Source organism: Eurytemora carolleeae, unplaced genomic scaffold (genome assembly GCF_000591075.1).
Source record: "Eurytemora carolleeae unplaced genomic scaffold, Eaff_2.0 scaffold35, whole genome shotgun sequence".
Classification (NCBI taxonomy): domain Eukaryota; kingdom Metazoa; phylum Arthropoda; class Copepoda; order Calanoida; family Temoridae; genus Eurytemora; species Eurytemora carolleeae.
Window position 1 is genome coordinate 120,868 of NW_019396166.1, and position 24,346 is coordinate 145,213.

At 32.1% G+C, this 24,346-nt stretch overlaps 1 protein-coding gene across 1 annotated transcript; it reads left to right on the forward strand.

Moving 5' to 3' along the window:
* Nucleotides 1–1,991: 1,991 nt before the first annotated feature.
* LOC111696978 (uncharacterized) lies at nucleotides 1,992–24,083 on the forward strand. The gene is made up of 13 exons (XM_023466826.1): nucleotides 1,992–2,078; nucleotides 5,668–5,728; nucleotides 6,673–6,765; nucleotides 7,371–7,436; nucleotides 7,668–7,719; nucleotides 8,419–8,564; nucleotides 10,601–10,672; nucleotides 13,046–13,149; nucleotides 19,018–19,087; nucleotides 21,019–21,125; nucleotides 22,796–22,879; nucleotides 23,000–23,087; nucleotides 23,979–24,083. The coding sequence occupies exons 5-13, from the start codon at nucleotides 7,674–7,676 to the stop codon at nucleotides 24,081–24,083; spliced, it is 822 nt and encodes a 273-aa protein (XP_023322594.1). The 5' UTR covers nucleotides 1,992–2,078; nucleotides 5,668–5,728; nucleotides 6,673–6,765; nucleotides 7,371–7,436; nucleotides 7,668–7,673.
* Nucleotides 24,084–24,346: the final 263 nt, after the last annotated feature.

Here is a 24,346-nt window from a genome sequence, read left to right on the forward strand (position 1 = left end):
TTTATGAAGAATTCACCCCTTGAAATCCATTCGTTCCATTCCTCTCATCTAATGGGATCAAAATATTCAGTTGTGGACCAGGGATACTTTAAATGGAAATAGTTTTTTTTTTGAAAGAGCAGAAAATAAAAAAATTAGAATAGATCGCTATTTATCTTGCGCTGATTAAATTTTTTTGAGAAAATAAAAATTAAGGTAGAAAACATTAAAAATTGAAAAAAAAATAATTGAAAAAAACTTCAACTGAATTTCTGTAATAAACTTTGTAAGGTTTTTGAGTAGAGCTCATGAAAATACTATAAAAATACTAAGATTACAAGACCGGAACTAAAATATATATAAAATTACTAAGATTACAAGACCGGAACTAAAATATATATAAAAATTGCAATTTGCTCCACGAAGTCTATACATAGGTTGATTCTGGTCTGTATGTTAAGTTCTTAAAGTTGGCAGATCAATACTATACTCTGGCTCTACCATACTTCTAACCCATATATCTTACGGGGCAAGTATTTAAATGTAGCATGTATTCATTATACAAGGGTGTGTCATAAAACATAGGACTTAAAAGGTGTCGTTTAACATATGTAAACCAGTGGTGTGCAAACTATACGCGCGTACAAGATAAATATTGAATATTCATTATATTCTAATTATATTCATGAAAAAAAACATTAAATGTATATAGTTCTAGATCGTTATTCTGTTTGTGTAATTACTTTCCTCTTCCTTTATTTTATTTATCCAAATATGTTTCTTATTTAGGTTTTTAAACTCTTCTTGCATACAGTATGCAGCTTAAAAAAGTCGAGATAGAATATATGGTATTTTATGGGACCTTGCTGTTCATAAATGGCACATAGATAAATTAGATATGTAGAATGTATTGATATTATTTTAAATCATAAGGGGACCAGTTTTATTTATTTCTATTTAAAAATTCAAACTTTAAATAAGATTTATAAAAAAATAAACCCCTGTAATTCATTTTATAAATTAAAAAGCATTTGAACTGCGGCTTCGATTGTTTGACCACCACGATCCTTCATTTAAATTTACAAAAATACATAATATATGCTATATATGTACTTTGCACTAGCACAAAGCAACACATGACTGTTGCAAAAATTTGCGTCGACTGTTTATGCAAAATTGACAAGCGTAGGTAAGTGTTGAGGGAGAAGTTGTATTTTACACTGGATCTTGCGCTCCTCTGTGCCAAAAAGATAAAGTGCCGAAAATATGAAGATTTATTTTGTAGCAGAAATAATACACGCTGTATAAAGGATGTTTTGATGGAAAGGGGGCAGGGGGGGGGGGCAGTATTAACAGAATTAAAAAACATAAATCATAAATATATTTCAACTTTGATTAGGGTTTATTTTGATTTGTTTGACTCCGGAGAAAACTATAACAAGAGCTACAAGTGAGAAGTAGTTAAACTATGTTGACGTAGTTTAACCACTTTTCTTGTGTGTCGATTCAAGTTTAAAAGTAGTGGTTCAACAATCAGTCTACGTAGTTCAACTACTTCTCTTGCTACTCATTAAATGTGTTCCCTGTACTCCGATACGTGTGACGAAGGNTCGGTGGTAAATGTCTGTATAGAGAGTAGGTACAGGGTTAGTGGTAGGTGGTTACCCACAAAGGACGACTGCATAGAATTTACTCAGCTGATTTACATTAACGGTATTTTTTTCATTTTTTCTTTTTCAAATCATTCCGTATACAATCAAAGTTTTTATTTACAACAGATTTTTATATCTTAAGATCACATTCTTTATGGATAACCCTGTACATAAATGTTTACAAGCGGAATTATTCTGAAATGAAAGTTTGCATGTTAAAAGCAAGATGGTTTATCTAAATAATTTGCTTGCACGAATTTAGTGTTTATTTGTTTGTGAGTAATGATGTACATTAAATGAATGACTTTGTACTTTGAACTGTTTGCGTACATATACTTAAAGAAAATGCAATGTAATGTTCTCTAGTGAGGAATTATTTTAAGGTTGCCCCTTTACAGTTTCAATATTTGGTAACAGCTGTGAGATGGTCTGTTGGATAAAGAACAGGTGTAACATACGAAAAAACTTTCAGATAAACCTGCAAGATTTACCTGAAAAAAATGCGACTTCGGAAACGACCGAAAGAATTTTATTAAGTCTTTTTCCTTCAAATCATGGTTCCTTACAGCCTCGCACTGGTTTTTATCTTTGCCAGATCAATTAAAAGTTGAAATTCAACCTTTAAGGAGTTTGAGGTCGTCATTAAATTATTAATTCTTTGGGGTAACCCTGTAGTAGTTATGGAAGTGGGAATATTAGCTGTGAGATACAATTTTAGCTGTGCAGATGACTAGAAGTATTGGGTTTTATAGAAGTTGTAAGCTAAAGATAACTGTAAGATATGTTAGCTTTGAGATATAATAGCTGTAATGCATAGCAGCTGTAAATTTTAGTCGCTGTGATATATAGTTGCTGTAATATAAAGTAGCTGTGAGGTATAGTAGTTTATAATATATACTAATATAGTAGCTTTAATATTTAGTACTGTTATAATATATAGTAGCTGTTATATTTAGTGGCTGTGAGATATAGTAGCTGTTATGTATAGTAGCTGTAATATAAAGTAGCTGTTATAATATATAGTAGCTGCAGATATTTAATATCAGTGAGATATAGTAGCTGTGATATATAGTAGCTGTGATATATAGTAGCTGCAGATATATAGAAGCCTGTAATATATAGTAGCTGTGATATATAGTAGCTGTGATATATAGTAGCTGTGATATATAGTAGTGCTCTGTGATATATAGTAGCTGTGATATATATTAGCTGTGATATATAGTAGTTGTGAGATATAGTAGCTGTGATATATAGTAGCTGTAATATATAGTAGCTGTGATATATAGTAGCTGTGAGATATAGTAGCTGTGATATCGATTAGCTGTGATATATAGTAGTTGTGAGATATAGTAGCTGTGATATATAGTATCTGTGATATATAGTAGTGTTCTGTGATATATAGTAGCTGTGAGATATAGTAACTGTGATATATAGTAGCTGTGATACATAGTAGCTGTGATATATAGTAGCTGTGAGATATAGTNCAAGGTTTGGTTTGGCGGATGGCCGGAGTACGGAGTATTCAACGGAGATACAATCTGTCGGAGACGACCTTTGAAACAGGGTTACATTAGGGATATGGTTCACAGATATATATAGTAGCTGCAGATATATAGTAGCTGTGAGATATAGTAACTGCAGATCTAGTAGCTGCAGATATATAGTAGCTGTGAGATATAGTAGTTGAGATATATTACTTGAAGTCTGTAGTTCAAAGAGCACTATAGGTGAGAAGATGAGTCAAACCTAAAGCTTGGTCTATTTGGGTATATGTAATCTTTATAGAGAGGAGGAACTTAGGAAGGGGAGGGGGAGGGGGCTAGTACCCAGATGCACTTGATAATAAAGCAAACTTTGAACTGGCGGGGGAGGCCGAGGGAAAGGGTTATTTGGTTCTGGAAAAATGTTTTTATCCTCAGAAGTAAAATGGGGGACACTGGAAAAGTCTATTACATTAAAGTAATTTATATCAGTTTTATAAACCTCTTGTTTGGCTTGTTACTTTAGAAGTTTTGTCTGTTCTATACTGTTTATGGGTATGCCAGATTATTCGATATTTCGTCGACGCCTAATCCGAAACAAGTGTCTACCATAAGAGTTAAAAAAGATGTCTAGGCTAACTGTGAAACATCCCAAGATATCTATCAGAACTAAAGCCCTGGCCTTTGTTGGTAACCTGGCTTTATAGAAATAAACGTCTACGTGACATATACGCTGATATTTGATACACCGTTATGTCGGTCATCCAAGTATAAACAATACGTAACTCTCAACTTTGAACTTTTGTCAATTATCGATTCAAAGAATGAAATAAGCCAGCAGCTTCACAGAAAATAGAACACATAACACACCCCGGAAGTTGCAAGTCTAATATCGTGTATCATTGCATAGAAAGGTCGAGTGAACCAAGAAAAAAGGAGAGTTTACGACCTTATTGACAAAAATGTACCACGCTATAAAACGCATTTTCATCATATTTTGAAATTTTATTTCATCTTTATTTCGAACATGTCTGCAACTAAACAAAGGAGTCTTTGCCACAAACCAATGTCATAGAACTTTCATATTTCAAACTATGAATTCTGTTGGATAAAATAATCTAAGTTTGAAATATTATAAGGTTACATAGATAAAGGGATTAGAAAATTTTAGTTTGTGGCAATTCCTTTCTGCCGCGTATTTTTGGAACCAGTTTGAGCGGTATACTATATACTGCGTATGGGTCATGGCCGTTATTTAACAAATATGACATGAAAAAAAAAACATAAATACGCATTCCAATTTGTCAACTAGTTTTTCAAAATGTTTGACATTTAAAGCATATTGATACACAGGCCAATGTTTGGATAGTTTTATGATTGTGAAAAAAAAATTAAAAAGTCTTGAGTCATAATTTCAAGAATGACGACATTTGAGATTTGAAAACTGTATTGCGTTTTTCCGTCATTATGATATATTTAAGAATCAACATTTATTCTAACTACAGCTCGTAGGGAGAGAATATTGCACATAGGAGAAGAATGGATTCATCATATTGGTTCTAGAAATTACTTAAAATTATTAACTTAGAGGTTATTTATCAACTTTAAATATTTATTACCTACATAGTTACAGCGTTACCCACAAAGGATGAGACTTCAGAGATGATTTTACAGAATCTATACTGTCTGGTTACTTACGAATTCCTTTTTAGAGTTTCCGGTCGTCTGTTCAGTCTTATCCTTTGTGGGTCACCCTGTAGATGTAGCTAAACAAACTAATAACAAGCTAATTAAACGGAAACGGGAGATTTATTATGTTAGTAACTTTTTATCCATATAATTGAATGCAATGAACCAACAGTTTTATAGCTCATGGTTCTAGGTTGTTCACAGTTCATGAGATCTAAACAGAATTTTAATGAGACTAAGGTTCAATTAAAACAATAATTAGAACACGCTCTGAATCAGAGTGCAAAAGCTTATTACATATATCACAAGAAGTTTAACCCTTTTTGTTCACAAAATAGAAATAAGATATATGATCTTCATTTACGTAAAAACTATAATTGAGATTGAAATTTAGTTTTTCATCCAATACAATATACATACTAGTAAAGCAAGACTAATTGTTCGAATTGTGGCATATATCTTCTATTTTAAATGCTAGTAAATCAAAATAACCTAAGCAAGATCACCCAAATAAATATTTGGTTTAAGCGAAGAATGAGATTTCCATCAAATTGAATAAATTGAATCCAAAGGAATTGAGTCTTTGCCACAAACTTCTGAATTTAAAATCCCTATATCTTTGGAATTCAATGTCGCAAATCTTTGATATTTCAAACTTACATTATTTGATATTACAGAATTCATAGTTTGAAATATCTAAGGTCTACGACATTGGAATCCAAAGATATAGGGTTTAGAAAAGTAGAGTTTGTGGCAAAGACTCAATTCCTTTGTAATTTTAATTAGGAATTATTTTAGTTATTTTTTTCTACTTTGGAATAGATTTGTAATAGAAAGACATGACCTTTTATCTGGTTGATATTTAGTAAATGAATTTAAACAATGTCCTCGGCATCTCCCGGGTCCACGGGTCAACCTAGGGGGCAGGTAGATATATACATATATATTTTATATAATTTTTATATGTATTTACATATTTACATTATTGTAAATGGGGTGGATCAAAAAGTTTGGCAAGTAAAGTTTTTGCTCATCTTTTATAGAAATTATCAACAATGTAAACAGTTCTTCTTTGATTAAAAAAAAGTATACGATAATTATTAAATATTTCATTTTTAACTCTGAATCTGATTGTGTTGTATGTGAATAAATTATATATATTAAATATGTCAGGCTTATCTCTGGTTCTGATTGTGTTGTATGCGAATAAATGCTAAATATTATATATTTCAGGTTTAACTCTGGTTCTGATTGGGTTGTATGAGTATATGATAAATATTATATATTTCAGGTTTAACTATGGTTCTGATTGGGTTGTATGAGTATATGATAAATATTATATATTTCAGGCTTAACTCTGGTTCTGATTGAGTTGTATGAGTATATGATAAATATTATATATTGCAGGTTTAACTATGGTTCTGATTGGGTTGTATGAGTATATGATAAATATTATATATTTCAGGCTTAACTCTGGTTCTGATTGAGTTGTATGAGTATATGATAAATATTATATATTGCAGGTTTAACTCTGGTTCTGATTGTGTTGTATGAGTATATGATAAGTATTATATATTTCAGGTTTAACTATGGTTCTGATAGAGTTGTATGAGTATATGATAAATATTATATGTTTCAGGTTTAACTATGGTTCTGGTTGAGTTGTATAAGTATATGATAAATATTATATATTTCAGGTTTAACTATGGTTCTGATAGAGTTGTATGAGTATTTAATAAATATTATATATTTCAGGTTTAACTATGGTTCTGATTGAGTTGTATGAGTATATGATAAATATTATATATTTTAGGTTTAACTCTGGTTCTGATAGAGTTGTATGAGTATTTAATAAATATTATATATTTCAGGTTTAACTTTGGTTCTGATTGAGTTGTATGAGTATATGCTGGAGATCTTACTAAACCTCGTGAAGCTGCCAGCACTGTCTCTATATTCAACAGGAATTCTTCCAAAACATTTCATCAAATAAAACGAAAACAGAAAAATTACAAGATTTGGTTTATATTTGGTGTTTCTGCAGTTTAGAGCAAATTTTTGGGTTTATTGAGGGGGTTTTCACAAACTGTCTTAACAGAAACATTTGATAGAAATAATAATGATCTTATCCCATTTTCTTCTTAAACACTCTTTTAAGTATAGTTTATAGTTGATTTAGTTAGGAAAAACAAGCCAGGGCTTTTAAAATCTACAAACAAACTGATAAATTTCTAAATATGATTCTAACTGCAGAAACAAAACCAAAATAAGCGTGTACTTGTACACTTTTGTAATGGTTTATGCATTTTGTAATACACCTCTTCCCTTTATTTACATCAAAATAAGGTAGCAAATAAATCCCTAAATTTGTTTTAATTATATTTACAATGATGTATTGCTCATGGAACATTTTGGTCATTCCGCTCTCATTGCCAAAAAATGAATAAACTATTTTACCTTTTGAAAATATACAATCTTTAAGTAATACTTTAATTTAGATATTTCAGCAAAATGTAGTTTAATGTAGACAAAATTATTTATATATTGTATTAAAGTTTGAAGAATCTAGGATTTGCTAATTAATGACTATCTGTCTATATGTCTATCTGTATCTAAACATAACTTAAAGCTTTAGGAAATCAATTTCAAATCAAGCAAACACCTTAAATAGTAGACCTATTTATTGATGTATGAGAGATGAAAACTAATTACTGATTATATTACTAATTGAAATTTGAAGGTTCTTTTTTTGAATTCACAACCATTAAATACATTTGAAAATAACTTTGTATAAATACTCTCAAGATTAGTAAATACATAGTTTGATGATTTTATTCTGATTTGAGAGTTTGCTGAATAAGTGCAGAGCAGAATGGGTCAGAATATATTCCTCATATTTGTTCTCACAGTTCTTACAGGTGGATGCTAGTTATAGCATACTTAATTTATCATTAAATTAATTATTGAAGCTTTCTCATATTTTAAGATATTTTAAAATCGTGAATTTCAAATGTATAAATTGTCTTGTTTCAAGGTAAATAATTTAATAAATAACTAATCCATTTATTTAATCTTCCAGAGTCTAAAACTAAAGAATGCGCGAATTTTAAGTTCGAGGTTAAAAGTTCTGTAAAATAATGAATAGCTATTTAAATATTAAACTTTCTCAATTTTTAATTTGAATTTCTCGGGAAAATCTGAACCAATCAGAGAAAAGGATTTACGGAGAATATTACATAACCATCGCTAATCAGCTGTTCTTACGTAACTGAAAACAAAACATACAACCGTTTTTTGGGTTTACATCCAGAAATTAATTTATCTAAAACGTGAAATTTCTTTAACAAGGTTTTCATTTTTTAATATATCGTAAAGTTGAATGCCGCTTCCTCAGCTGCAGCTGAATGATGATTGAATAATAGACAAATAGGGAAAATGCGGGATTTCTAGATAATTTAAACCTGTGTTTAAATTTTAACTCGTCGATTTCGGCGAGTTAAATATTTAACCACAGGGTTAAATATTTAACCTCACGGTTAAAGTTCAGGTTTAAATTAAGTCAGAAGTGGCATTTAACCATGAACTTAAAATTTAAGTCAAAACTTTTCGTTCTTTAGTTTTGGACTCTGGTTTCCATTGTATCCCCAGTGGAGGTCATCATGGTCATGATGGTGGTCATCAACATGGAACTCATGATAATGAAAATCCAGGAGAAGGAAATCAAATAGATCTTTCTGGAATATTTAATGAGCTAGGAATAAAGGTTTGTTCATATTCTAAGGAGGGAAAATAAATTTTAAAATTGAATATCAAGAAGTTGAGTCTTTGCCACAAAGTCAAAATTTATAGTTTCTATATCTTTGAAACCTTCCCTTTTTTCTAACCATTCTCTCCCTCCCCTTACATTATGCCTCCTCCCCCTCTCTCCGATCCTTTCTCTCACTCAATCTCTTTATATTCGACCCTACTCCTCTCTCCGAACCCTTCTCTCCCTTCCTTTATATCCCTTCTCTCCCTTCCTTTATATCCCTTCTCTCCCTTCCTTTATTTCCCTTCTCTCCCTTCCTTTATATCCCTTCTCTCCCTTCCTTTATATCCCTTCTCTCCCTTCCTCTTCCTCTCCCCTCCTTTATATCCGACCCTTCCTCTCTCCAAACCCTTCTCTCCCTTCCTTTATATCTGACCCTTCCTCTCTCCGAACCCTTCTCTCCCTTCCTTTATATCCGACCCTTCCTCTCTCCGAACCCTTCTCTCCCTTCCTTTATTTTCAACCCCTTCCTCTCTCCGAACCCTTCTCTCCCTTCTTTTATATCCGACCTTTCCTTTTCTCTCCAAACCCTTCTCTCCCTTCCTTTATATCCGACCTTTCCTTTTCTCTCCTAACCCTTCTCTCCCTTCCTTTATATTCGACCCCTTCCTCTCTCCGAACCCTTCTCTCCCTTCCTTTATATTCGACCCCTTCCTCTTTCCGAACCCTTCTCTCCCTTCCTTTATATTCGACCCTTCCTCTCTCCGAACCCTTCTCTCTCTCCCTTTACATCCTATCCCTCCTTCTCTTCTTACCATTCTCCCTCCCAAACCCTACGATCCTCTGAGTCATATGCTTTAAACTGATGGGAATAAATAAATAAAGTTTTGTTGATGTATTTGCCACGATCTCAGTTTTCAAGTTTCAACCATTCTATACTTAAATAGATTATATACTTTTATATTCTACAATCTACATATATGAATGAATATGTATATGTCACTGCAAACAATATGAGTCGTTATAAGTTAAATTCTTTTTTCCAAAAATGGTAACTCTTATTGCTCAGTATGCAAGTTCGAAAACTACGCACAATAATGTACAGGGTGTCTAATAGACAAAGGAATTTAGTTACGACTTCTATATCGTCTTTGTTCTGCGCGGTTTTATTATTTAAACAATTAACATGAAATTTGAAAATGTGGTTTACCTTTTTTGTACCTTCAAAATTGACGGAGATATTGAGAGATTTGTTCGGATTCCTATTTATTTCATAAAAACATTTTTTTTCAAATATTTGATATCTTTCTTAATATGAAAGATACTTTCCCTTGCCTGTCCTAGCTGCGGCGCTAAGTCCAGACATTTTCTAACCCTTACCTAGAACACTGGTCAAAGATAAATAGTTATCAAATGTCTTCTTCAGCATAACTTTTAAGCTTTCACATTTTAACTTGGGAAGGTATATACCTAGGTAAGGTTGGTAGATCGCATATACATAAAACTAGTAAATTATAGATGTTAGATATGCACGCGTTACTTTATGTGATTGACACTGAAGAATTGTTAAAATTTTGTATAATTGTATTTGTGTAGTTAATGTTTAATCTGGTGGCGTTAAATGCGTTGTTCAACACAATCTAAAATCACCTCTGTAAACTGTAAACTGTAAACTGTAAACTGTAAACTGTAAACTGTAAACTGTAAACTGTAAACTGTAAACTGTAAACTGTAAACTGTAAACTGTATACTGTAAACTGTAAACTGTAAACTGTAAACTGTATACTGTAAACTGTAAACTGTAAACTGTAAACTGTAAACTGCAAACTGTAAACTGTTGTATACTATATACCTAATATACGGATATCATTCACAGGGAACATATGCATTTTTCTCCTTACACTTGATTAAACATTTTCCAGTTTTATCCTGTAGTTAAGGGACACTGTATTTGTTTGAGCTTGCAGATTAAGTTCAAAACTCGATATATACCCTTACTCTTGATCTTAAGTTCTTGGTTCCGATTAAGTATTAAACCTCTATAAGTTTAGGTTCTGGGAAAAGATCAGGAAAGTGCAGATGAAAAATCTCCAGTTCAGGATCACAGTCAGATCAATTTTAAAGTAAGTTCATTACAAAATAATTAATATGTACTGAAAGCTTAATAATTATTTATTCAATGTTAAAGATAGATCAATATCAAATAAGCTTTGTATTCTATGACTAGCTTTTCAGGTAATGATGCTGATTTTTTTTCATTCATCATAAAACTAAAATAGTTAGCAGATTTTCTGTTTTAATTGTGGATTTTTAAAGTTTAAGCGTTTATTGGATGCTAACAAACAAACAGACAAGCCAAAGATACGCTTGATTAATCAGTAATCAGTTAAAAACATCATATCAACAGTACCCAAATTATCATTTAAAATTTAACTAATTATCATACCTGACATAAGACAAAGCCGTATAAATTTTTTGCATTCAGAAATGAAATCGGTCTTATGGAGTCCCATAAAGTCTTTGTCTTTTTTCAGACTTTTTTACCATATTTAAATAGTCTATATTTGTTAATAAAGGAGATATATGACAATAATATACATAAAAAAACATGTATTTTAATATTTTTAAATAAGTGTGTTTATGCCCCCCCCCCCGTTCACCCTCCCACCCTCGACCGAATATATGTACAGACAGACTACAAATTGAATATGAATTCGCTGTTAAAGATTGCACTCGTGATACTCTTAAAACACTCATCAAACTCAGTTTGTAACACATATACAATCAACCTCACAGGAGATACACGGATACACGGATACAGGGTACAGCATCAAATATATACAGAATTCAGGTTTTATGAATAAAGGATACAAACTGAGATTCAGATACAATAATAAAACAACAATGAAAAAGAAAAAAAGGCATTCATAATCATACACCAAAGCTTCTAAGATTTCAGTATAATTTTGTGTTTACGTTCTTTAAACGTATAAACTGTGTACATAAAAGTTATGTGAAGACTGTACACTGTACAGTGAACACGTGACACATGTACAATTAGTGAGTACTGTACACCTACAAATATATATAAGTAAGTATGGATAAATTCCTGAAAGACATGTAAGAGAAAACTGCAAACATGTTAAACCATCTTAAGGATGAGTGAGTACACTATACAGTGTATACTTACATACATATATAGCTCTCTGAATCATTTAGCGGATTATAATTCTACTGCACGATTTACAAATCGCCAGCTTCATAATCCATCACTTCTGTTTAAAAGGAGTTAGCAAGAAAGATTGACACCAGCAACCTGAAAATATGTATGTACTGTACTGCACTGTTTACATTTTAATCAAGGAAAACTATAAAAGGATAAGTTTTGCGAAGCAAAACTATTCTTATTAGAATATAAAGAGTTACAACAGACACATAAGCTGTTCTACTGTAAACTGCTTATTTTTTCAACGTTTACGATCTATTTTTCTGTGTTTTACAACTGCATTTGTCAACAAAATACGCATTTTATTTATGCTACACTTTATACTTCATACTTCTACTCTGTAAGCTTAAACTGCTAAGTTAAAGTACACAGTGCAGGCCATGAAATATTATTTTCAGGAAGTTGTCAAAAATTATAAGAGAAGAGAATGGGTGGGGGGAACGAAAAAGAGAGGAAGAAGAGACCGGGGAAGGTGGTTACTTCCAAATAAATAACGATGAAAAAAAATTGTAAAAGTTCAAAAAGTTTTATCTGATAGAAAAGTAGAAATCGTCCTGTTGTTACCGACCAAAACTCAATGAAATGGACTAAGTTTTCGATTTTTTTCGTTTCGTTTTGGTGTATAATATAAAAACATTATAAATATGTTTTAAGTTTAAAAAATCAAATTAGTTGAGTAATGTTTGACTCTCCTGAACCGAACAGAATATCCTGGATTTACCATAACATTGTGTCCTCGTTAAAGCTTAAATTTGAACCTCCATACCTTTTTTATTTGAATCGTCTGCTCCATACCTTTTCTATTACTTTTACCTTGCACCTCAATATAATCTTTAGTAATTCAAGAATTCCATCAACAATTGAGAGTTTTCACCCTTTATTATTGAACTTAAGTTTCAAACTCAAATTTTCTAATCCCAAAATCTTTGCTGCCTGATGGTGTGGACCTTTAATATTTCAAACTTAGACTATGTGATCTTACATAATTCATAGTTTGAAATATCTAAGCTATACGACAATGAGTTGCAAAATATAGGGATTAGAAAATCAGAGCTTGTGACAAATATTCAATTCCTTTGTTTAGCTAGTCTGAACTATACTAACCCAAAAGTCACTTTTCTCGCAATATCGGGACCGTGTTTCCTAAATCTTTGTATACACCTCATTCATAATCAGTATCAGTAGCCCAATTGGTTTAGTCGTTTTTCTTTTGGATACAAACTAACCAATGTAGAATCCAAATAAAAATTGCATTTATAAAATGTTTTAGGCGGTGATATCGGAGATATTACACCCCAGCACGTTTTCTCCTCCCGTCTCTACAACAACAAAACCTATCTCATCAACACAGAAACTTCCAATCAAATCTCACAGGTAAACAGATTGTCTAAACATTTTGAGTGATCAAAATATATAAATCTTGCTGAAATAGATATAAAGTTTAACTAATGGAACATTGGCACAGTTAGCTGAGAAACATTCATTCAACATTCTTTATCTACTTTTTCCTCATCATCCCTCTTTTACTCTTCTACTCATCCCTCCTTCCTTTTATATACTCATCCTTCCTTCCACCTTTTTACTCATCCCTCCTTCCTCTTCTATACTCATCCCTCCTTCCTCTTTCCTCCTCTATACTCATCCCTACTTCCTCCTCTATACTCACCTATCCTTCCTCCTCTATACTCATCCCTCCTTCCTCCTCTATACTCATCCCTCCTTCCTCCTCTATACTCATCCCTCCTTCCTCCTCTATGCTCATCTATCGTTTCTCCTCAATACTCATTTATCGTTCCTCCTCTATGCTCATCTATCGTTTCTCCTCAATACTCATTTATCGTTCCTCCTCTATACTAATCCCTCCTATCTATCCCCCTCCCTCCTATCGATCCCCCCTCCCAACCCCCTAAACTCAATACTCCCCTCCATGTACCATGTACTATTCTTGTATCCTTGTATCCCAAAACACTCAACTTCATATCTTTTATTTCCGAATTTAAAGTTCTATCCCAATACTACGAATTACGTAGATAGACCAGCCTTCAACAAAGCCTTGAAATATTTTCTCACCAGAAAAAAACAAACAATTTACCTATCACACTCACAAGTTTCACATGAGCTTCGGGTAAAAATACAATTGAAAGTGTAGAGATTGTGAAATAAATGTTTTGTTGGTTTTTTTTTGATGGATCATAATTTAATCTGATCAAACTTACTTTCACGAATTGTCATAACCTTTTTAAAAAAATATTTAAACAATGAGAGTTATTTTCAAATTTTTTTTTTTTAAATTACAAACTCTGATTTTTAGCAGATTTAACTAGTTAGAAATTATATGCTGACAGATTCTACAAGTCAGAAACTATATACTAGCAGATTAAACTAGTAAGGAACTAAATGATAACAGATTTAACTAGTTAGGAACTATATACTAGCAGATTAAACTAGTAAGGAACTATATGCTGACAGATTCTAGTAGTCAGGAACTATAAATTAGCAGATTAAACTCGTAAGGAACTATATGATAGCATATTCAACTAGTTAGGAACTACTTACTAGCAGATACAAATAGTAAGGAACCATGTATACTAGAAGATACAACTAGTTAGGAACTGTTTACTAGAAGATACAAAAAATAAGAAACTGCATACTAGCAGATTAAATTAGTTAGGAGCTGTATACTAGCAGATTCAATTATTTAGGAGCTGTATACTAGCAGATTCAATTAGTTAGGAGCTGTATACTAGCAGTTTCAACTAGTTAGGAACTATATACTAGCAGATACAAGTAGTTAGGAACCTTATACTAGCAAATACAACTGGTAAGGAAATGTATGATAGCAGATTCAACTAATTAGGAATTATATACTAGCAGATTTAACTATTGATAGGAACTATATACTAGCAGATTTAACTATTTAAGAAATATATATTAGCAGATTTAACTGGCTAAGAACTATATATTAGCAGATTCAACTAGTTAGGAACTATATACTAGCAGATACAATTAGTTAGGAACTGTATACTAGAAGAAACAACTAGTTAGGAACTATATACTAACAAATACAAATAGTTAAGAACTATATACTAGCAGATACAACTAGCTAAGAACTATATACTAACAGATCCAACTAGTTAAGAACTATATACTAGCAGATCCAACTAGTTAAGAACTGTATACTAGAAGATACAACTAGTTAAGAACTATATACTAGCAGATACAACTAGTTAAGAACTATATACTAACAGATCCAACTAGTTAAGAACTATATACTAACAGATACAACTAGTTAAGAACTATGTACTAACAGATACAACTAGTTAGGAACTATATACTAACAGATACAAATAGTTAAGAACTATATACTAGCAGATACAACTAGTTAAGAACTATATACTAGCAGATATAACTAGTAAAGAATATATGCTAGCAGATACAACTAGTTAAGAACTATATATTAGCAGATTCAAATAGTTAGGAACTATATACTAGCAGATACAACTAGTTAAGACCTATATACTAGCAGATCCAACTAGTTAAGAACTATATACTAGCAGATACAACTAGTTAAGAACTATATACTAGCAGATACAACTAGTTATAGATCCAACTTGTTATTTGTTTCAGCTTTCAATATTCAGTGGATAAAAAGTTGATCCTTTGAACTTACTTCATCTTAACGTTTCATTTTCTTTTAACGAGCCAAATCATATATATATACAATATTTTATAATTAAAAGTACGTTGTATTTTGTACACTTTACAGTGCACAGTCCTAAATTACAGTTTCATATTTATTAACCCCCGCCCCCTCCATAAAAATGGAACCCTCCCGCTCTTTTTAAAAAAAATCTCAGACTGTTTTTCTGTTCCTATAAAATTGTGTAAATGCAGTGTATACCCTAGACTTTTGGTTAATTTTGAGTTCTGAAGCTAAACTAACACCGCTCATCATATGTTGGGTTTAAACTACACACTGCTCTTTTTCTTGATATGACGACTCAAAAAAATTTGTATTCTCTTGGTCAATACAATTTGCTTGATTAAACAAGGTTTTGGTGTTATCTGATACTTAGCACTACTGCATACTTACAGTAAATAAAAAAATGCTGATGCATCTACCTATACTTTGCACAGAGTTACTTACAAGAGATAAACTTTAAACATGTTTTAAAAATAAATATTTGAAGGTTATATCCTATCTTTTGTTTGAAAAATCCAAACGAGCAAATGTGAATTGTATTAGTGTTTTGCAGAGGAGACGTACCTCTACTATATTATGATAGAACTGCTACAGCATGTATTTAATGATATTATGAATAGGATTAATAATAAAATGTTTTGCAGAGGAGACATACCTCTACTATATTATGATAGAACTGCTACAGCATGTATTTAATGATATTATGAATAGGATTAATAATAAAATGTTTTGCAGAGGAGACATACCTCTACTATATTATGATAGAACTGCTACAGTATATATTTAATGATATTAAGAATAGGATTAATAATAAAATGTTTTGCAGAGGAGATATACCTCTACTATATTATGATAGAACTGCTACAGCATGTATTTAATGATATTAAGAATAGGATTAATAATAAAATGTTTTGCAGAGGAGATATACCTCTACTATATTATGATAGAACTGCTACAGCATATATTTAATGATATTATGAATAGGATTAAAAATAAAATGTTTTGAAGAAGGTAGTAGAGTGTAGAGTATAGCCTAAAAATATGATAATTTAATAACAGTTTTGAGACATTAACAACGCCTTAAATACTTTTATAAAAAAAGTTCGATTGTTAGGTTTATCCAATTTTATGACAAATTATTTTTCAATGACATGATTTCCATCTAGTTTTTTTTGTTGGATTAGTTCTATCAAGTAAGCTAAATTACATAAAATACATATCTATAAGGACCTTCTATTATTTTTTTCTCTGTGTTTTTTATTATTTTTTCCTCACAATTTTATACTCTATAGTTGATGAGTAAAAGATGAGACTTTACTTTATTGCTTAATGCTTACCCCATGCACACATTTTAGTTTATAACTGCAGTCTGTGGTGGTTGTCTAGTTCCACTTCTGTACCATATAATGTTTATTGTACAAGCCGCACACTAGGTTAAAAATACAGATTTTCAACTTGAAACTAAGTACAGAGCGTAACCTAGATGGTACCCAGCCTAGGTAACCAAGCAATAAAATGAATTTATCACAAGGGCGCTAAGTTTAGATATTTTGAGTAGAACTGCAATAATAAACAGAGTGTCACAAAACAATAAACACCATGTTTGTCTAATACAGGGGTTTCCAAAATTGTGTTCCCCTTGTTTGTACAGAATGTTCCAAAAAATAATGAAATAAAGTGACAACATAAAAGAATAGAAGAAAACAGATGCTTAAAGGGAGTGACCGTCTATGCAAGGTAGTTGAACTGAGTATACAGTGTTGTGGAAAACTTCTTTCGGATTCATTTGAGACATATTAAACTTTTTAAAGATCTGTAAATCCTGAGTTTGAGTGCAAATTCGACATTCAAAACTCCTACTTTGGGGGTGGATACGTTTTCAGAATTAGTTTCTTTTTAATTATTAAATAACGACAACGAAAAATAAAATAAAAATTATACAGTAATCTAATTTGATGGCTAGGAACATATTTCTCAAAAGAAATTTGTCAAAAAATCAATGCTAAAATCGATTATTTCGTTTTTATTATTATATTGAATTTCTTATCTTCTTTGAATTTATTCGTAGATTTCTTCAAATTCTTCAAATGTCGTCTTTTCAATAATAGTTCTAGAAAATCTGCGAAAATCTTTGTGAATAATGAGAAACCGGAATAATGTGAAAATAGAAACTAATAATTGAACAAGATTACTTATTTTCGATGATAAGTATCTCAACATGTTCCTATACATGACGTCTGTAGTTTATTGTAGAACTTTTTTTTACATTTTATGTCGTCGTTATTTTATAATTTAAAAAAACTAATTCTGATAACGTATCCACCACACCCCCAAAGTAGGAGTTTTGAACATTATCTCAGACAGAAATAATAAAAAAATGCAAAGAAGTAAACGAAAAATGAGAGAAAGAAGGAAATCGGTCTAAAATTGGTGTTGAGCAAAGATAATATATATATAGATATGCAGGCAGGTAGAAACCTCCTTCCTAAATTGCTTGTAGCAGACAACTAATTTTTGAAACTCAGAGAAAAGGTGCAAGGAGAGACATCTATAGCAAATTGATTACTTTCTATATCCCCTTCTCCCCTTGCTGCCTTCTGTAGGAAATACGCATTTGTGTTATAAAAACATACAGTAAGCGTATTGCATCCTGTTTAGTTCAAGTGTTGCTATCTGGACCTGTTTGACCAATAAAATTAAATTTCAAGGTAACACAAACATACAGTACGCGTTTTATTTATGTTATGATCAGATCAGTTGTAATTTGTCCTAGATTCGATGTACTTTTATAGTAATAATTTTTATTTAAATTGCGTTAATATACATATGCCATTCAGTACAACTTGCACATTTAAACTTTGTCTAGTCAAATTCCTACCTCAGTTTTATTTGCATTGATTAATTTGTTTCATTAAGTACAATATGCAGTATACATTGTTGATACTATAGTACGCATTTAGTGTTATCACGCATAAACAAAGTGATAAATTAGCAACAATCCAGAGGATAAAATGCCATGCGTACGACAGAGATGGTGCTGTTTGCACCTTTTCTCAAGACCTCTAAATTTATACCTGCCTGCATATCTATATATATATTATCTTTGGTCTTGAGTCATTAATGTTGACCCTGCAGTGTGCCTCTGTATTACATGTTTATAATTGCTTTCTAATATTTGTGCCCCCCCCCCCTTGAAAACTTCCTAGCTAATTTTGTTGCAAGATATTAATAGATTCAGATGAAAATAAAACACGACTAAAAAAGTCGACACTCTTTTTACTTTTTTATTGGTATCCAAAATTGTGCATCGAAAAATTAAAAAAGTAGCTTCGCAGACGTAGTTCAATCCCTTCTATTCTCATGGGTTCAATCGTTGCTTGATCCGAATCAGTATTTAACGGTCTAGTGTAATCGTACTGCACAGTGCACACACATTTACCACCCTGAGTCTAGTGAACCCAGCATCTACGCTGTTCAACCATTCATAAAATCTGGTTCAGTTTAAATATAAGTAAATTTATATTAATTATAATATTTAGGGAGGGATGGTTTGAGTCTCCTGTAGCTCTGGTTTTAAACAATCAAGTTCTGGAACCTGTATATGATCAGGTAATCAATACTCTAGTTCTGAAACCTGTTTATGATCAGGTAATCAATATTCTAGTTCTGGAACCTGTTTATGGTCAGGTAATCAATATTATAGTTCTGGAACCTGTAAAAGATCAGGTATTGGTTGGTTGGTTGAATTAACATGGTTTGGTTGGTTGAATTAATGTTAAAGGTTAAATTCAAATGATTTAGTTGGATGCATTAACATAGTTTGGTGGGTTGAATTTATGGGTTGGTTGGTTGAATACAAATAGTTTGGTTGGTTGAATTTCTGGTTTGGTTGGTTGAATTAAATTGGTTTGGTTGGTTGAATTTGGATAGTTTGGTTGGTTGAATTTTAGTCGTTTGGTCGGTTGATTTTAAGTGGTTTGGTTGATTGAATTTAAGTGGTTAGATGGTTGAATTTAAGTGGTTTGGTTGGTTGAATTTAGATAGTTTGGTTGGTTGAATTTTAGTGGTTTGGTTGGTTGAATTTAAGTGGTTTGGTTGGTTGAATTTGGATAGTTTGGTTGGATGGGCGAGGAATGAGAATGAGCATCTATGAATGTAAGATGTTTTTGTATATTTAATATATTTGACATGTAAACTGTAAAAAGTTGAAGGAATGTTGTGAACAATAAAATAACAAATCAATCAATGTCCAGCTACTAATAGTTTCTTTGACATCTCCCTCCTTCCATCTATTCATTCATCCATTCATTCATTCACCTATTCACCTATCCATAAAAATTTAAACCCTCTTCCTTTTAAAGGAAAAGTCAAGATATAAATTATAAATGTTTTTATTATATCATAAAGGGTTAGCCACAAAAGCCGTGATGAGCATTTAATGACAACCAAATTTTTTTAAATTCAAATAGACAATGGTTTAACTTTATAAACTGTAACTGATAAGGACATTCAACGACATATGCCATTATTTTGCAAAGAAAGAAGCATGTACAAAACTGCATGAAACCGGAAACATAATAAAACATTTTAGGAAAATTCAGAAGTGTCTCTGAGGTCTTTTTTTGTGTGATTAACCCTGTTTCTGCCAGAAATACTTCACCCGTACACTTAAACCACCTTTCTTAGTTGTATGCAGGGTCACCCACAAAGGATAAGATTTCAGAGACGACTGTTCGGATTTTTAAAAGTCGGCATTTTCGTAATTCATGGTTCTCCGCAGCGTTTCACTTTCAAATCGTTTAAATTTCCACTCAAAGACAATTTTCAGGACACAACAGCAATATAGACCTTCGAGCGGTTTAAAGAGTATTCAGATCGTCATTAAAGTCTCATCCTTTTTGGATAACCATGCATCTACAATTTGTATTTGATGAATGTTAATTCAATTCATCTTGTATGTACTGTATAATATGTACCGTGTAATGTACCGTTTATGCAAACTTGTATGTACTGTATAATATGTACCGTGTAATGTATTGTTTATGCAAACTTGTATGTACTGTATAATATGTAACGTGTAATGTACTGTTTATGCAAACTTGTATGTACTTTATAATATGTAATTGTACTGTTTATGCAAACTTGTATGTACTGTATGATATGTTACGTGTAATGTACTGTTTATGCAAACTTGTATGTACTGTATAATATGTAACGTGTAATGTACTGTTTATGCAAACTTGTATGTACTGTATAATATGTTTCGTGTAATGTACTGTTTATGCAAACTTGTGTGTATTATATAATATGTAATTGTACTGTTTATGCAAACTTGTATGTACTGTATAATATGTAACGTGTAATGTACTGTTTATGCAAACTTGTATGAATATAATTATTTAATGTCTATGCACCATTTAAATATGTAGACTCTATCAGACGGTACTGGTTTATATTTGTACTTGTCTGACTTTTGTACTGGTCCGACGTTTGTACTGATTCATGACAGTGCATTTTGGATCATGATTGTACTTTCTTAGGAGATATCTTCAAGTACACCGAGAACAGTTTACTTAACTGAGACTCCATACTTCAAGAGTTCACAAAGTACAACACAGTTTAAACCTCTAACAGACACATTTCAAAGGTTGGTTTATAATAAAACTTAAAGAGAGAATTCGATATTTTATTTGAAGTTTAATTTTGTTTTTATTTCAAATCCCATGTGTATGAGCTAAATGAACCATCATAAACGAATCTAAAAATTGTTTGTGTGTTTATGCTCGTCCGCTTCATCAGGGAAATCTTGGTTTTCTCTTATCTTTTTTAGAAATATTATTTGGAAATAAAATCTTCCAGTTTAGATGAACCCATCATCAACTATTCAATGTAACTGGAAATTTAAATAAAATAATAATAAACTGAGCTAAAAATGTGTTTTCCCAAGTGACAATTGCCCAAGTACCAACTTCCCAAATGTGAAATTTCTCAAATGGCAAAATCCCTAAAGTTAGGTTAGGCCTTCTGTGGCGCCATAGGCTGCAATTGGAGGGCCAAGCACTGTTTCTAGGATGGGCTGAGGGCCGAGCGCTGCGGTTAGAACAGGCTAGGAACCGTACGTCAAGTCTAAGCCAGACTTGGGAAATTGCCGCTTTGGAAATTCCACAGTCTGGAAGTTGCCACTTGGGAGGTTGCCAATTGGGATAAAACCTTTGGGAAAGTACCTAACATCCCTCAAAATTGCATGAGATCCTTGCTGTGTAAGAATGTAATGTTTTATTTCTTGAAATATCATGATCTTGTAGACACTCTGTTCTCCAGTAGTACTGGTAAAATACCTTGCCTCACGAGACATGACGAATTAAAGAATTGATTTGAATTGATCGGATTTGTATTTGAATACCATGTCACGTCTGGTTGGATGATAATAGTTCTGTGTATGAGTAAATGTGATGGATAATCTCAAAGACTAAACTTTTCAAGAAATAAATTGCGATTAGCTGCAGAGCTGGCCCCCTGCAGTCTATCCTAGCTGCGGAGCTCGACATAGAAATTGTTTTAACCTAAACATACGAAAAAATATTTTACTAGATTCATCATATGGCTTTCCTTAAGACTTTTCAGACAATTGAAATCTTTCAACGTGGTTTTTNTCTTAATTGAGTCCAATTAGTAAACATGCTCAGACTTGCTTGGTTTAAAGATATTAGCTTATTTCTACATTTTCGAAGAAGGTTAAGTTGGGCGTCTAGTAAAATAAGATCTTTGACTTAGATTAGTCTAACATTTATATGCTCCATCATCTAGATCTTCAACCAACATTCAGAATTCTTCATTAGATAGATAGATAGATAGAGAAATATGTGTATAGGTGTCCCAAATGAAATGCTCTTCTTGGGCGCTAATCGTGGTTATATCTATATATAAATTTGGCTTGTCTGTCTGTTTGTCTTGGTGTCTGTCTGTCTGTTTGTATCCAATAAACGTCAAAACGGCTGAACCGATCGGGCCCAAATTTTTTGTGGGACCTCACGTGACCACAGGGAAGGTTTATGAATGATCAAAATTTCAAATATTTGTCTCCATCAAAATTCGATCGTCATTAAATTTTTGAAAATTTTGAAAATCCGCGAAATTTTTTTGTGAAAATCCGCGAATTATTTTTGTTTTGTTTTACGATGTAGATAAAGAGAACATGTTCACAATTAATTTAGAAGATGGGCGCGAAGCGCCCTCTAAGGCTAGTTTTCAAAATAATGCCCAAGCATAAAAGCTAAAGGTAACATTTCCCAGTTAATAAAAAAACTTGTTTTCAAGGAGGTCTGCCGATATTGATTTGATGACTGGAAACCTAGAAAATCTATTAACAAACAAGAAGTTAATGCCTGTTGTAAACACAAGGTATTTTTCTTAAAAAATGCTTATACTGTTTGTCTGTATATATCAGTCGTCAGCTTTCACTAAATTTAGTGTATTTTTTATCTGCTAAACTGCTCTAAAAATGACTAATTCTGTATCGAGATGGGCGAATTACCGTGTTGCTAACAGAAGAGGAAGATCCCATAAAGTAGGAATTGGTTCAACAAGAGTGAGAAACAAGGAAAACCAGGTATTCTAGATATTCATTATTATAATAAAGGAAATGCATTTATCCAAGACAATTCATTAGATCTAGGCTTTACTCTAACCAAGATGTGCACAACCTCACGCAAATATCAAGCAGTATTTTTCCAATTACTCCTTTTATACTAAGCTTGAAAGAAGCGCGTTACACAACTTGCAATTTTAAAATGTATATATCTAGGGCTACATAAAGTATAATTGTGAGTTGGTGAGGTAAAACCAATTAGGGCAAGGCGTTGCGTTTAATGAATAATTTTCAAAGTTGTCTAGATCTTAGTGGATTAAAGACAGATTTATCTGCAAGCCTGTAGGCTCTAGCTTTCTTTTTGGTAGAATTTTAAATAAAATCTCAAAAATATTTTATAAAGGTAAAATTTTGGGGCCAATCTGATTACCATAGTCGTTTAGGGATTCACAATCGGATTACCATAGTCGTTTAGGGATTCACAATCGGATTACCATAGCCGTTTAGGGATTCACAATCGGATTACCATAGTCGTTTAGGGATTCACAATCTGATTACCATAGTCGTTTAGGGATTCACAATCGGATTACCATAGTCGTTTAGGGATTCACAATCGGATTACCATAGCCGTTTAGGGATTCACAATCGGATTACCATAGCCGTTTAGGGATTCACAATCGGATTACCATAGTCGTTTAGGGATTCACAATCTGATTACCATAGTCGTTTAGGGATTCACAATCGGATTACCTTAGTCGTTTAGGGATTCACAATCTGATTACCATAGTCGTTTAGGGATTCACAATCGGATTACCATAGTCGTTTAGGGATTCACAATCGGATTACCATAGTCGTTTAGGGATTCACAAAAATCTGGTGAAGGAAAACTTATTGACGATTTACAATTTACAGGTGCTAAAGGATGGACGACGATTTGGGGAAACACTGTCTTCTTCTCCTAGAGTCTCAAATCTACAGAAGTCCTCAAGAAGATCTAAGTCATCTAAGGTTAGCTAATATTAAAAGAAATTGAGTCTTTCCAACAAACTCTGAATTACTAATCTCTATATCTTGGCAACCCAATGTCGTAGAGCTTTGATATTTCAAAATATGAATTCTGTTAGATCAAAATGTGTAAGTTTGAAATATTATGTTGTCCAAATATAGGAATTAGCGAATTTGAGTTTGTGGCAAAGATCTCAGTTCCTTTAGAACACAAATAATACCCATGTTGAAGCTCGAAAAGTCAACATTATAATGTGGGGTGGGGGGGGGGGGGG

What these genes read in the sequence shown, in the direction of transcription:
- LOC111696978 (XM_023466826.1), top strand. Translation starts at nt 7,674, where the DNA reads ATGGGTCAGAATATATTCCTCATATTTGTTCTCACAGTTCTTACAG. An exon ending in TTAATGAGCTAGGAATAAAG is followed by an intron (nt 8,565 to 10,600) that starts GTTTGTTCATAT and finishes CTATAAGTTTAG; the next exon opens with GTTCTGGGAAAAGATCAGGA. An exon ending in TGGAACCTGTATATGATCAG is followed by an intron (nt 19,088 to 21,018) that starts GTAATCAATACT and finishes GTACTTTCTTAG; the next exon opens with GAGATATCTTCAAGTACACC.